At 31.5% G+C, this 16,731-nt stretch overlaps 2 protein-coding genes across 2 annotated transcripts; both read left to right on the plus strand.

Annotated features, from left to right (window-relative positions):
* The first annotated feature begins 1,363 nt into the window (after nucleotides 1–1,363).
* On the plus strand, nucleotides 1,364–10,096 carry LOC125068964. Its single transcript, XM_047678370.1, has 7 exons — nucleotides 1,364–1,561; nucleotides 2,805–2,972; nucleotides 3,609–3,750; nucleotides 4,384–4,544; nucleotides 8,678–8,851; nucleotides 9,260–9,410; nucleotides 9,938–10,096. Exons 1-7 carry the CDS (start codon nucleotides 1,475–1,477, stop codon nucleotides 10,072–10,074), a joined length of 1,020 nt encoding a protein of 339 aa, XP_047534326.1. The 5' UTR covers nucleotides 1,364–1,474; the 3' UTR covers nucleotides 10,075–10,096.
* Nucleotides 10,097–12,050: 1,954 nt separating this feature from the next.
* On the plus strand, nucleotides 12,051–16,407 carry LOC125068740. The gene is made up of 4 exons (XM_047678040.1): nucleotides 12,051–12,216; nucleotides 13,790–13,954; nucleotides 14,321–14,495; nucleotides 15,667–16,407. Exons 1-4 carry the CDS (start codon nucleotides 12,139–12,141, stop codon nucleotides 15,810–15,812), a joined length of 564 nt encoding a protein of 187 aa, XP_047533996.1. The 5' UTR covers nucleotides 12,051–12,138; the 3' UTR covers nucleotides 15,813–16,407.
* The last annotated feature ends 324 nt before the right edge of the window (nucleotides 16,408–16,731 follow it).

The raw sequence follows: 16,731 nt of genomic DNA on the forward strand, positions 1-16,731 counted from the left end.
AATTATTCGAGTATTAACAGTGAATAAGCTACTTCCTCTGTCCGAAAGGATTACATTCACAAGGTCAATTTAAGCGGCGTTTACCGCCAGCAGTGTTATTCTGTAAAACATACACATTGTATCCCACTCCTGAAATGTTGTAACAGGAATACGCAATTTTGGTGCGTGCATATTACGATTATTAAAGTCAATGTCAATGGCCTGCTGATAGGGAACACATGCCCTTCGCTCATCTGCTGACGCAGGATAAACGCTGCTCGCCTTGGCTTCCACCCGCTATACTTCAACGAGTACATCTACCTGAAATTCCCAGGACGAGTCGAACGCGATGAGCATCGCTTTCCATGAAACAGTGGTCTCCACGTATCGTCGTGTATACCTAGTATATATTATACTGGTATGGGATGTAGCAGCTTAAACGAACAATTTATAATTAGTTAGGTACCTATTCTTATTGGTTACGTTTTCTTATAGAAGTTATGACTTTCATAAAAACTTAAAATTTATATAACTGTATTCCTCGGTAGTGTAGTGGTACTGGGATTAAAATCATATATTTCCTGAAAGATAATTCATATTCTACACAATTGTGGATGTTAACTTGCTGATATGGCTTTGTGTAAGCCCGTCCGGGTTGGCATCACCCACTCATCACATATTCCGCCAAACAGCAGTACTCAATATTGTTGTGTAACTCAAGGCACGAGGGATATAATTTATTAGTCCCCTAGGCTGACAGCGCTTTGGCGATTTAAGGAATGGTTAATATTTTTTACAGCGTCATTGTTTGTGTGCAACTTACCACCAGGTTGCCCATTTGCTCGTTCGGCTGTCGTTATAATTAACGATTTTCAAATGATATTGATACGAATTACATGATAAAGGTTATCGTAATATTGATATTACATATTCAGAACTGTATTGAAATACACAAATGCGTACGTTAAATACAGAAATATTAAAAATAACTAATAATCCATTAATTAAGTTTTAGTTATATCGTTTAATGTATCCGAGTCATTTTTTGTAATATCAATGTCCATAACAGTAATTTCTCGTTTTATGCGAATTTTTGTGACCAGTACCTAAATGTCTTTGACGTAAAATTAATTTAGATACCCATTTTCTAGATTACTAACGAATTCAAATATCTTTTTTCTCAGATTCGTGAGTTTTTATTTACATATAACAATAAATTAATAATAAATAATTAAAAAATCGTATTATTAATCATATAATTTTATAAGGATTTCAGGAAACTCGTTAGTTATTTCCCTTTCGATATCAACGTCAACACGATGTATAATCAAAAGTTTTTTTCCCAATGGTCGTAGTGAGTTCTGTACATTCTCGTATATAAGTGACCATACATATAATAGATAATTGCAGTGGCATTTACATTGCGGGACAGTGTGGACCAACGCACGTATAGCGCTTTATATATTAACAGTGATTTGAAATAGTGTTTTTGAAAATGTTCTGCGAAATACCAGAATTTGGGAGATGCTGTTTCTGCATGCCCTTGAGGAAAGGGATATTAGTGTTTGGCTACTTAAATCTTGTAAGTATGAAATTAATGTTAACATTATTTTTAGGATCGAGGTAATGATTTATATTATTCATAAACGTGCAAACTGTTTCCTTTTTATTTACGAAACCAAATTTTATAAAGATTCTTTAATTTTTTTTTAATTTGTCATTTGTAAATGAATTTTTAATTAAAGGAAAATATTTTAAAGTTTATATTTTTTTTTTATATATATAATACTCGTAATCGTTTTATTACGCGTAATTTTACTAAAATTCTTTTAAATTTGTTATTTGTAAATAAATTTTGAATTAAAGGAAAATGATTTTTTTATGTAATACTCGTAATCGTTTTATTTTTAAACGACCTAACTGACATTGCAATCTTTGTTTGAGGTTAAGTGATGACGGAACTAATAAACATTAATAGTTAATGTTTCTGAATGTCTTTAAGGAACTGAAAATTTCGTTTTATTTTTTATAATTTATTTTCTAATGGTTAAGTTATCTATAAGGTAAATAGTTAGAAATATCATTATTATGACCTCGCCAGATATTAATTGCTTTAATTACTTCTATTACTATCAATTGATATTGTTAGTTGAATGAACTGCTGAACTCTTTCCGGTCGTTTCAGAATATCCCGTCGGATTATCAGAGTGAGAGAATAGAGTGTACACTTGTGTTAGCACACACTTGTGCACTACAATAAGTCCCGCGCAATTGTCTAGTCCCTTTTTGAAAATGACTACAGATTTGTTAGTTTATGCTAAACGAAAGCCAAGCAGGACGAGGCGTATGATGGTCCCGTAATTTTAATCTAAATCTGGAATAATAATAAGAAGCCGTAAAAAATAATAATCTAAATCTGGAATAAGAATAAGGTTCTGTGATAACTTTATAAAGCTTTAAATCACGAGAAAATTTAACTATAATTTGGAACTGAAAGACGACAATTTTAAGTATTGCTGTGTGGCGGCTTACTATGTGACGAATATAATTTTACAAATATGTATTTGAACTTTAAATAGTCGTAAATAGTTTGTAGGATAAATTATCGCTGAAATACTTTATCACTGAAAAGCGATCTGTTTGCTCGCATAATGTGATCACGAAATTAAGTTATATTCGAAAAAATATAGTTTTTCCTGAGCTAACGCAGTGGTGTGCATTTTTCCGTCACCTTTCGAGCAATGCCAAAAAACAAAGTATTTTTTGGCACTAGTTTAAAATAAAAATATTTTAAATTCCTAAGATATTTTGATATTTTTTTTCAGCTTTTTTCCGCGTTCATGGTTGCTGTATACAGTTATTCAGTTCACAATGACGCTGGTATTTTGCTGGTGTACCACGGCGTGCCTGCAGAGATGGACGATAAACTTTGCATTGCAATATTCTGTGTCGATATCATGTTCAACATCGCGCTGGTGTATGGAGCCCATAAGGTAATTGACATAATTTTTTCATATTTTGCAAAACTCAAAGATTTAGAGAGCAACCTATTGATGATGATAACTGATTTCATTAAGACAAATCATGATGTCTTCCTGATCAATTTCGGCCAAGAGTTCATGCAAGTACAAGTGCAATCTATTTGGAACGGCAAGTCTATCTTAGCTGGAAAGAGTTTAGGCTCGAGGTCAATGGTTGCATCTGCTTTGCATCAACGTGCTTTCTGAGAAACATTTTTTAAACTGACTTCGGAATTGGCCCAGGCCAATTCCGAAGTCAGTTTTCTCAGTCTCAGTCAGAAAATTCTCGAAAAAATAAGTTTATATTGGTTTAAACCAGGCTTATAAGCTAGCCGATAAACCAACTAGGCCATCCGACTAATGTCAAATAATTAGAATTTTCTTGTATTCTGATGATATGTGTATAGTCTTTTACTAATGCAATTAAAAAATTATAAGATAAGATAGACTAAGCTAGCTTCTATCGATAATGTTTCATTTATTACCTTTATTGCAAATGAGGATACGTTGTCAGAAACTAAATCTTGGCTTAATTGTTCTCGGTACAAATACAAATGTTAATATCACTGTGCTGAAATAGCTTATATTATTATTAAATTTATTTTTCAGAAAATAATGTCGTATTTGAGAATATTCTACTACTATACAATCGCCACAATTGTAGCAGTGGTTTTACTGGAGATAATATCAATAATCGATTCAGGGCGTGTCGAAGCTTTGGAGCTGATGACGCTATTTTTCACTGGTTTATGTAAGTATAGTTTAAAAAATAATTTAAAGCTTTTTATAAGTAGAATTTTTAGAAAAATCTACTACGTTTTTAGTCCTTATAATGAATAATGTAGGAGTTTATATAGGTACATTTTATTTTAACGAAAAACAGTAGGTACTATGTGTTGCATTTTTTATTTTATTTATGAATCTAAAGACATAACACCTTGAAATAGTGGTTATAGGTACTTCCATGGTATTTGTCACTATACCTGCTTATGAAGTCCAATTGTTCATCTCATGGCTAAAACAATTGAAGTGCACGCTCCATAATAATCTCCAAATATTGTTGACAATCTTGTCACGAGCGTACGTGTTAGCTTGTTTATTGATTCAATAATAATTTGCCATTAGTTTTAAATACTATCTATCTGACAGATTTACTCATTTGTAAATCGCATTAATTTTTCTAAATCCTATTCAGAATGTCATAAGAGTTTTATACTATGTCACAACTTGGTTTATAACAAAAAAAAGTAATAAATATGATGGTGGATATTTATGTGACTGCATAAATTTTCATAATATTTTAGTAAATTAAATGAGATCAAAGTATCTGTCTAAGATAGAAAATTGGATAAAATTTTTATAAACCTCATCGTGCATTCTACAGGTATACATCTCTACCTCCTGTTCTTGGTGAGGAGTTTACTAAAGAAGATGGATATGTCCGGCCACACGTATGAGAACCAGCTACACCAATTCATCAACGGAGAACCGAAAGTCGATGTAAACGGTATATACCCAAGCACCGTTGTGCCTATCGAGAGTGTATAAGATGTGTTATTCATTTAGGGTCGTACTTTAAGTTTAAACGTACCTTAAATAGATTAATTTGTGGCAATATCTCTGCAACATTTTTATTACAGTACTTTTAAAAAAATATATACAAATGCAACGACTAATTACTGTGATGTTTATTAATGATAGAATCATTTAAATCTATAGTAGAAACAGAATATATTTAAATTAAAATTATTCACCTACTAAGAATTTTTGGGCATAGTATGAAAGCTGGTCTTAGGTCCTATTTTCTTCGTAACGGTTATAATATTCGTGATGATAAATTGCTTACGAAATTATGATTGAAATGTTGAAAATAAAACTTATTATCCCATTCTTTTTTAATTTAGGTCTTCATATATTTGAAAAATAAGCTTGTATAACATAAAGTTTGAGAGTTTTTAGGTTCAAATTTAGGTTAGTAAGTATTAAACTTACTTGCCTCTGCAACCAGGTAAAAACGATGGTAGCTTGCTTCGACCTTGTCGGTATGCCTTGCCATCAGATGAAAAGATCTTTTTATCCGATGGGACGGCAGTTTCAATTTCAGATATTATATGTAAGTAATAAAACAATTAACGTCACATCTTAGTTCATTAATCTATTTTTCTCGTTTTATTTATTTTTATTCTATTTAGTAATATAATGTAGCAGTTAAGATATCCATCTGAATTAGTAGAGCTAGATAAGATTGGTGAGAACAATCTTAAATTCTTGTTTGAACTTAATAGTTTAGTAATAACTTATTGTTAATTAGATTAAAAGGAAAAAATGTATGATTTTATATCAAGGCGCGTACTATTCAAAGAGTAGAAAATTTCTATATTTATTTGATAAGTTGTGCCAAATTAATTAAATATTTTTATAATTATTGTCAAATGCCCATTGTAAAACCTTTTTTTGTGAGCAGTCATATGACCGTCGTATTCTATCAAAAACTTGCATTAATTTTGATATATATATATATATATATATATATATATATATACATGTATATACATAACTTATTTAATTATAATTTTAAGCAAGTGTAACGTTTTAGTCATAAGCAGCAGGCTGTGTTTTTTTTTAAATATTTATGTTCTAATTTTACAAGAGCATAATATAATAAGTATGGAAAAATAAAAAAAAGGATTAACAGAACGCATTTTTATTTATAATTAATACATTTTAGGTTATACATACGTTTTTTTTTTCTAATTCTGGGTGTTTTATCAAAAAATAACCTTTATTTTAATTGTTATTAAAACCTTTTTTTCAACATCTACTTTTTTAACAGAATGTGAATTAAAAAAAAAATTGCCTACATTTCAAGAATACATATCTAAAAGCGAAATACAACTCACTGATTAATCACGAAATCTTAGAAACTGTAACACCTACGAACTTGAAATTTGGCAGGTAGGTTCCTTATAGGGAGTAGACATCCGCTAAGAAAGGATTTTACGAAACTCCGAAAGGGATAAAATAAATGTTTGTATTTTACAAATTTCGCGCGGGTAAAGCTGCAGGCTCAGCTAATAAATTATATAACTAAAGATCGTTAAGTAAAATCGGGAGAGTTGATAACAATAAGACCTTCCTTATGTTCCACATTACTATTAAGGTACACGTAGATGTGTATGTTTGTGTGTGTTTCAACACAAAGCGTGGACAATGCACAGCTTCCGCGCCTCAAATGGTAAATAAGATAATTGGATCGTCAACATTGTCCATACGAGCACTTTTGAACTGTGAAGTCACAAGTAGATTTAGGAATTACAACTGACAAATGCGTTTTAGTATTCTTCTCAGGAATACGTCAAAAGATTAAAATATAATTTCATATTTGATATGGGAAGGAGATGATGTTGTTTTTTTAATTTAAATTAAATAAAATGCGTTTGGAAATACCTGAATGTAGGAAGTGTTGTTGCTGCTTCCCTTTACGGCATGGAATTATTGTTTTCGGATATATTCATTTGGTAAGTCATTTTTTTTAACGATCAAGGAGTCTTTACTTGTTTATTCATTAACCGTACAATATAGCTTAAGGTTTTTTTTTAATAATAATAAATATAAATTATAGATTAAAAGTGCTGTAGTTGCATTATTCTCGTCATCTTTACATTAAAAATGAACGAATATAATTAATGTACGTAAAATAATTTAAACATATATTATTTTGGTTAATTTGACTGTCTGTTCGTTATATAATATAACACATAAATTTGTTAAAACTCTACATAGATACAGCATAACACGTATGAATACAAATAATGTATTTATCGAGATATTATTTTACCAAGATAATTTTCCAAATATCACCCGCACCACCTAGATATCCGAAAATCCACAACAGCGCGATTTTTAAGACTTTTTCTGCCTCGCACAACCACTCTGTGGAACCAGCTTTCGCCGGCGGTTTTTCCGAACCGATACGACTTGGGAACCTTTAAGAAAGAGCGTACTCTTTCCTGAAAGGCCGGCAACGCACCTGCAAGCCCCCGGTGTTGCAGATGTCCATGGGCGGTGGTAGTCACTTTCCATCAGGTGAGCCTCCTGCTCGTTTGCCATCTCTGACATAAAAAAAAAATTTAAATTACTCTTTTTAAAAATTCACTTGACTTTAATCTATTAACATTCATTTTAAACTCAAAATTTTCTTATATTATTTAAATCAAATATATTAAATTTTAATAAATAAATTCTACTTTAATTACATAATTTTGGTTTGATTTACGTAATCGGAAAATTGTCTGTGGTCAAAAGTAATAATCGACTTTTAGTGAAGCTAAATAATTGTTATTATAACACAAGATATAATTATAATATATTGGAAAATAAATGAAAAATGAATTAAATTAAATTATAATATGTTGTAGAATAGAGAAAAAAGTATCATATTAAATAATTAAATCGAAAATATGGTTTATAGTTGGAAATCTAACCAAAATATAAACAGTGAATATTTTATCCGGTGTCTCCCACAACTTGAAGATTTAATAAGATACATTTAGTACCTAACAATAATATTTATATTAAAATAAACTTATGTAGTCATAGAAAATCACAATAATCATATAAATACAAGAACTATTGTTAGCGCCTGTAGTTTTCCATGTGCTTAATTTGTGTTTATAATTCATTTCGTGAAAAAGGAAAACATCCTGAGAAAACCTTTACGTGTCGAACGGAATTCTAACACACGTGTTACCTATCTGCAATTGAGCCTTCAAGAGGAGAATTGATTAGTAATTAGACATCGAGGAGCTGTTACTTTATCCTTTTCGCCTCGTATATTGAATCCAGCTAATATTCTTCTCAGATAGCAGTTCAAGTACCTAATTTGAGGATTTTTATCTAAGAGAGTTTTAGGAGTAGAATAGACCTAATAGGTAATAAGTCTGGTGTAAAGAGATAAATAAATATATTAAAAGTATATGCTAATATATAAATATATATTAAAAATCTTCTTTTTCAGACATATCTACCGCAGACTTTCTCTATCCCTTTCTTTTTTTATTACAAGACTAGTCACCAATCCCGAGTTCGTATGGCTAAAGTTCATATCAAATTAGCGCTCCACGATTTCTTCTTCTGAAAGTTAAAACAAAATTACTTTCTCAGCCGACGCTGATGTTATGAAGTAAATCTATGTAACGAGTTTTAGTTATCTAGGATCAGTAGTTTTGACTGTGCGTAGATAGTCAGTTAGGACTATCTAATACAAGCCCGTCTGGGTAGGTACCACCCACTCATCAGATATTCTACTGCCAAATAACAGTACTCTGTATTGTTGTGTTCCGGCTGGAAGGGTGAGTGAGCCAGTGTAATCACAGGCACAAGGGACATTACATCTTAGGTCCCAAGGTCGGTGGCGCATAGGTGATGTAAGGAATGGTTAATATTTCTTACGGCGCCTTTGTCTATGGGCGGTGGTGACCACTTACCATCAGGTGGTCCATATGCTCGTCCGCCAACCAATGCAATAAAAAAAAAAACAAACTTGAAATTTGGCAGATTCCTTATATATATCCGGGTAGATATCCGTTAAGAATTTACGAAAGGGATTGTAAGCTTTTAGCCTAGACGTATAGACGAGTAATTAAATTGTGCAATTATGAATTTTCCAATTGTTTCAGTTATTTTCTATCTTCGTGCTGGCAGTGGAGATTTACGTCAGCGTAAAACATGTCTCTGAACACACAATGGCGCTGTACAAGGGAGTGGCTTTCTACTCGCAAGTCTGGTTTGCGTTCATCCTCTTCATAGCTGAGATACTTTTCAACATAGTGCTTCTTGTCGGAGCGCATACGGTACCTGCAATTTATATTATTTATCAGAATACATTTACATACATATTTATCTAATACTTACGTATCGTACGAATACTGTTTAATGCTAAAAGAATGCTCAGAAGTCCAGGAAATAAATTTTGTAGGTTTTCAAATGTGTATATATGTTTAATATAGAATCAGAATAATGGTTAGTAATCAATATTAATATGACAATAATTAACTGCAAAATAAATTATTAAAATTGTAACCATAATAGTGATAGAAATACAAAATTAATAATAATTTTATAAAAACATTGTCACGGGTACCAGAGAAGAACATATTATGGTATCGAGCACCTGACCATAAGTGCAGTCGGTAACTAGTTTATACAACCAGCGTTGATCACAAGAGGTCTAAAACACCGTTTAAATTTATCACTTCTAGAAAAAGACGCAGCTCCTCCGCGCTTACTACTACTACGGGATTACAACAACACTGGCAACTCTCGTCACGTTCATTGTGATCAGACACAGTGATCTTTACAGTCACTTCGGTTTTTACATTTTGGAAGCTTGTTCCGTTCTCACCAGTTTAGGTGAGTAGGGGAATTTTATGAATACAAATGTATTAAACTAGGTTTATTATGATTACGTACCTATTTAAATCTAAAGCTGTTGTCGCTTTCATTTGATATCCTCTTAGACGATTTCTGCCACAGCCCGAATTTTCAAGGAAGACTACCCATTTGTACTGGATATAATATTATATTGCACAAGTGTGCCTAATGTCAAGGGCACTATTTATTCCCTCATCTTCATAATTCGATGGGACGGCCAATTAAATTAACGGCTGGAAAGAGTTCAGGTGTAGGTCGCATGACTTACGTGCTTTCTAAGAAAGTTCGTCTTTTTTCAGTGCATTCGTGTCGTTACGCGTCTACCCGTAACTCTAAAATATGTAACATCAATACGCTATTTTTGTGTTTGTGTTAAAATGACCTTGACGTGTCTTAATTTTGAAAGTGTAGCTAATCTGGTAAATAATTTGGTAAATGGATATTGTAAAGTTTCTAATCAAGTTTAATTGAAAATAATCCTTTTTATATTTTGTGTACACTTATAGGAATTCAAGTCTATCTTCTTCTACTGGTGCGGAGTGAGCTGCTTAAGATACGCCAGACCAGTCGTCTTTGCTATGTGAACCACGCCTCAGAAATAATTATCGACACTCCAATACAAACTGGACGAAATCCGTTTTAAGATGTACAGAATTTTCTCTTCCTATACTGAATAAAATTATCAAATATCAATACTGTTTTTGCAAAATTTGTTTAAAATGTAAAATATGTTAAAATATATTTATATTTAGTATAAACTACTAGCTTAGTTTTTAAAACCCTTATCTTTTGTTTTGATATTATAATGGAGATTTAGCTTTTGATATTCAATTATAGTTGTTCTTTCTACCTAGTTCCTTTAACCTATATTGTATCTTGCATTGAGTATTTACAAGTTTATTATTTTCATTTGCTTAGTATTTTTCGACTTAGTTATAAAATGTCGGATTAACGAGTATGACTTTTCATGCATGTAATCAAATATTGGAGATTCTTATAATAATAAATGTAAAAATAACTATGATTGTGAGATCAAAAGGTGTTTGATGATATTCGTGAAACGTTTATTTTAAATTTTTTTTACTGATTATTATTGCCTACGTTCGTTTTTTCAATGGAGACAACTTATTTCATAATTTTGTATTAATTTTAATCGACCAAATTCGACTACGATTTATTGCTAATTAATAAAAAATGACGTATCAAACTTCAAGAAGCAAAAAACCTGGCAAGTGCGAGCTGGACTCGCGCACAGAGGATTCCGTCCACACATTACTAAAAGAGTTACTGGTTTCCAGATTTTTTTATTAATTTGTTTTACAAGATATTGTTTTTTGACAAATTTCATGTTTCTAGATCAACGTGAAGTACCCTAAAGGTTTTGATTCCCTTTGCGAATGTATGGGAAATACGACATAAACGGCCATATCTTTTGATGTCATAGATTTAGAAGTTCAATTTTCACAATTTAAAGGTACCGCAGACCTCAGTGCATAACTATTTTAGGCATTCTAGATTTGTGATAAAGTTATTATGGTACTATTATGTAAGTGTGTTCGATTTGATGGTCTTTTTATACGAAATTATTATTATTATTAAAACGCGGGAAGTTGGTATGACTGAAGTATAACTTTGTTTTAGAAAAGTATAATACATAATCTTGTAGAATATTCAAATGTGCTTGGAAGATATTTGGATCATTACATGTCATAAAACAAAATCCACTCACCGCATCTTTCTGTCTATGTTTCTGAACGCGATAAACTCAAAAACTACCAAACGGATGTTCATCAATCGACGGAGTAAACACTCCGTCGATTGATGAACATCCGAACATCATATGGAAGGTTTAGATGTACACATTTAAATTTGTTTTTTATTGAAAAGGCTTAAATATTATGACGACGATTGTTGAACATGTCGGAAAAAATGATGCCGACTGGGTTTGTACCATCCACGCAACACACATAGATTATACTACAGTAATTACTATTATTGTGTGAGTGAGCCATTGCCCAAGGAAGAGAACGTTTAGGTCCGTAAAGTTGGTGCCACATAAGCGTTATAATTTTATAAAAAAAATGACAAATTATAACTTTCAAGGAAAAACGAATAGTGCTGAAATGTACTTTTATCACTCAGCCAGTAATATCATTGGCTGTATGAATGTTGACGCGTTTGGAAACCCCGGGGTCACGGTTCGATTATAACAAGATTAACAGCAATTCAATTTAACTGTAAGACTGTTTGTCTGTTTTAATTTTAAAAAAAACTTCGATTTTTAAATATAAATATAAGGAGGATTAGAAGGATTTCTTCCGCCGTAATAACTAAAAAAAAAACTATATTTATATATTATATGGAGCTATTAAAAGTTAATTGTTTATGATACAATTAGAATTATCTTCTATTCTGTTTGCTGGAAGTCTTCGCTTTTTTTTTATTTTATATTGTGTATAAAAAAACATTAACATATTACATGTTATAATTGTAATAACCAAAATATGATTTAAATCAAGATACACAATTAAAATGGCTACGAGAGTCTGATTTTTGTAATAAGCGATTTATTTATTATATTTATATTCAATAAACGTCAGTTATCAACGTATTCTTGATTATATTAGATGTGTTCAATAAACATTTTAAGAAAATTATATCATATCATATGTAGTTTTTGTGATATTTCTGTATAGTGTATTTTAAAATGAGTTGGAAAATTAAGGCATGCTGTGTTTGTTTCCCTCTGCGAACAGGTTTATTCGTTTGGGGATATTTCGCGATTGTAAGTATATTATAAAATGCTTCTAATATCTTCCACGTTTACTTAAAGTAACCTGTAAATTTCTCATTGCTGGGCTATGATTATCTCATTTTGAGTAGACAGAGCTTATTCCATCATACTCCAATATAGGTTGGGGGTCATACAAAGTTATCATGCGACACATGCAGGTTTCCTCACAATCTTTTCGGCGGTGAGCCGAGCATGAGATGTTTCATAAACACAAGCTAATCATTATATCCAGTAGTGCAAGAACTTGCAATCTTCCTCAGTTGTACTTTTATTTTGTTGAATTTGTTATCCGTGTTTTTGGTGTATCAGTAATTTATCTTTTTTGATATTTTGTGTTTGTCTGCTAGTTTTTATTAGTACTAAATAGTATATATACTATACGAACCAGTAGCAACTTTAGGTAGAATTTCAACGCTTCGAAAGTAGTTTCAAGAGCGCAAGTATTTTGAATGTCAATTAAGCTTACAGCGTTATTTAATTATATGCTATCATTGTTTTTTTTTCATAGATTATATCTTTGTGACTCCATTCATTTTCATTGTCAAATTTACACTGAAATTTTAAGTGGAAAATGTTACGCATGTCATGTCATGCGGGCAAAACAACTTTACCTGTGGTACGAGTAAGACTTTGTACAGGAATTATCCACTAACCAATTCCAATAGTATATTTCGATTTGTATTGCAAGTCAGACGAATAAATGAGTCAGCTTATGTTAATTATGCAACTATAGTGCTTTCTAATGCAGGAGTAGTTAAGACAAATAAATCCTATATTCAATCCGTGCTATTGCTGCCATTGCTGCTGTTATTTTACGCGCAATCATTTCTCCGTGAATATATATTCATTATATATATTCAAAAGTTTCGATAACGTCATCGCCGACATAAAAAACGTGATTTTTGACGCAATGACTACATGAGATTATTTATATATTGACAAATTATATCATATAAATTCAAGGTCAAAGTTGTTTATTTACATTCATCTCTCTTGTTATTTGAATCGACTACACATTCAAAAGCTGGCACGACCAGAATTATTGAACATTTCTGATAAATGCGTTGACAACCTGGGGTTTAAGTAGTAAGTACTTAAGCTAGCACTGCTCCCCGTTGTATCGCGATTAAGATCCTCTGGACGAAAAATGAACCAGCCCTCGCTTCAACAGTTGAGGCAAATTGATGAGGTGCTACATATTTATAAAGATTTTTACACTATTACTCCAAGGTCATAGTAACTGCCTGTAATTGCCCTACTGTTGGGCTAAGGCCTCCTATCATTTGAAGAGAAGGAGGTTATTCCATGATGTTCCAATGCGGATTAGTGGATATACATATTACAATAAGAAAAAATTTAATTTCCTCACAACGCTTACCTTCACCGCTGAGCGTGTGATGAATTATACGAACAAATTAAGCACATGAAAATTCAGTGCGTTTGCTTGGGATTGAACCCGTAATTATCGGTGAAGATGCTCGTGTTCTAACCACTATGCCATCTCGGCTCAAGTTCGTAATGCTTTATAAATTTTCATATGCAATATATCGTTTCATATTTTCAGATTTTAAGTTACATCACGGTCCTCCGTATGCTCTTCAGGATTCAGGATATTCTAGAAGTATATAATCATTTCGACCCGCTATCGTTTATAGAGATATCTATATTACTGGGAATATCTATTATACATTTTCTATTTTACATCGTGTTCGTAACAGGTCTACATAAAGTAAGTTCATAGGAAATATAACTCGTAATATAGTTATTTTAAATATATTTTAATATAAAACTTATCTTAAAAATGCGCTTCCAATCTGAGTCTAAGTGGTACCTCGAGGAAAATGCCAATCTGAGTTCAATATAGAATTTGTACCTTCTTGACTGAAATAATACGACCATTTGTTACTGACCCTGCCCTTTAATTTAATAGCAAAACAAATAACTTGTGGTAAGTGATCACCTTTACCAATAGACAGCATTATAAACATTATAAAAACCATTGTTACATATATTGATTCATATTAAATTAAATAAATTTATATGTAAACTACTTCCCTGACAATTATTTTAACATACATTTATTTATGTATTTCAGAATAGTCGAGGCTGCTTAGAGATATTCTACGGGTACAACGTTATAACAATAATAGGATTGATTATCATAATTTCTCTGTATTTGCCAGTACAGGCGTATAGAATACACCGTCTATTTCCGAGTAATGTCTGGATCTTCGTCGTGGTCGGTATATTTTCAACGGGTATTATTTTACGTAAGTAATTTGTATACTAAAAGAAAGTAAAATACACGCTTGTCACGTCAACAATTTAAAAGGATTTATTTGGAAAGGAGTTAAGAGTAGTTACATGTATAATAATAATATATACAAAAGCCTTTTTCGAAACGTGCTGTTTCTTTTGTATAAGTTTTATGTAAATTTGTTTAGTAATATTCCCTCATTTAAAAGTCTTAGAAATACTTATTTATGCTGTTACATTAATATCAATATTATATATTTAATAAATACATATTTTGTTATGGTTTTTTAAAATCGGTTATTTCATAAAAAATAAGTGTAATCGATTTCAGAACGTTATTCGTATGGATTAAAAATGAAAATAAGATTTTTCCCTCTTTAAATTTGTAATCAAATGTCTATCACCGAATGGGAGATATTTGACAATTTTGATTTTATTTCAATCACAGAATTAAATGAAAAAAATTATAAATAAAAAACCGTGTGTGTGTATTTATTAATAGTATAAGATCGACTAGTAAATTATATATTCTTACCGAACAGAAATGAAAATGATTTTTTTTTAAATAATTTAATAAAACTATCTGATATAATAATATCTAATCATAATAACATTAATGACTTTAATTAAATAATAATTAATAACATAAAGCAACTGAAACTATTACAAATATTCTATGACTTAGAACTTGTGTGGTCAAAGCAGCCAATCTTCGCGCCAAAATATAAATCCGAGTGACAGCTGACATGCCCTTTTTAAAAAAATGTAATTCCTACGTGACATTGGCGAAATAATCTTGTCCTGTCGGCAAGCCAAACTAAAAGCCATCAAACTAAGAATTGAATTGAATTAAAAATGTATTACGCTACCAGGTATTATATAGGCTGCATAAGGCGATTAAAATATATAATATATCTACCATGGCAATATGTTGACCGGTAAAGCAATTAATTAACTGCATACATATATATATGGTTGGAACAAAGTAGATACTATAAAAATTACATGAAACAAAATGTACCACCTTTTAACTGATGATATTCATCATGAAGATTATGTCTCCTTTCCTAGGTCGCTATTGTCAAGAATGACTAGCCATTTGTGCAGGACCTATTATAAGGCATTTTTTTTTAAACATTTTTTTTAAAACTTAAGTAATATCTTATTGTTTGTGTTTGATTACAGTATTTCAACTTTATCTCACGATAGCTGTACGGAGCCTCATTTCGGAACTGGAAGACGAAAGAGATTGTACATCAACCGCTTATATAACAGAGGATCCTGGATGCATTATACACGGATACAAAGAAAGAAATTACTGTGAATGTTAGTTTAAATCACTTTTAAGTTAACCGTATGAGATTATATGTTATGGTTCAAGAATGGACACGTTTCGAAGACTATTGTTCCTGTCGTCATAGCCGTGTTGATTCCGTTCCTGTTTCAGACTCTAGGGACAATTCTATTTACATAAAACAGTTGTCGTGTTTACGATTTCATTCCATTCGACGATCGAGCGACGATGATCCAACTTCGGCTATTCTACTAAATTCATCGGTTATGATGCGATCCCGATTATTTACCGATCCAACTTCGACCGAACCTATAACTACGACTAACGATGTTAGTCGAATAGAAAGGCGGCTGATGCTTACGTTTTGATAAAGTGATAATTTTTTGATAAAGTGTTATTAGAATTGGATCCTATTTGTGCTATTATGTGAGAATTGGCTTCCTCTTATTCGTGAAATTTTGAAAAACGACGTATGTTACGCTATTTAAACGTGTGTCACGAAAATGTTATATTATTATACTTAGTTAATGTTTAATATCAGTTTTTGATATCTCATGGTTGTGTTCAGCAATAATTTATAGAATAACTATGCAGAGATGTTTAATTAAATAATGTGAAACTGAAATAGATAATAATAATAATTATAATTTCATTAAAATAATACTTTTTTTACTATATCGGTAGGCGGACGAGCATATGGGCCACGTGATGGTAAGTGATACCACCCATAGACAATGGCGTTGTAAGAAATATTAGCCATTCCTTACATCACCAACGTGCCACCAACCTTGGGAACTAAGATGTTACGTCCCTTGTGCCTGTAGTTACACTGGCTCACTTACCCTTCAAACCGGAACACAACAATACTGAGTACTGCTGTTTGTTTATATAGTAGGGGAGCGGGGGGCTAGTTGTAACAATAAATCGCGTCTTGGCTATGGAATCTTACTTGTCTG

Source organism: Vanessa atalanta, chromosome 14, assembly GCF_905147765.1.
Source record: "Vanessa atalanta chromosome 14, ilVanAtal1.2, whole genome shotgun sequence".
Classification (NCBI taxonomy): Eukaryota; Metazoa; Arthropoda; class Insecta; order Lepidoptera; family Nymphalidae; genus Vanessa; species Vanessa atalanta.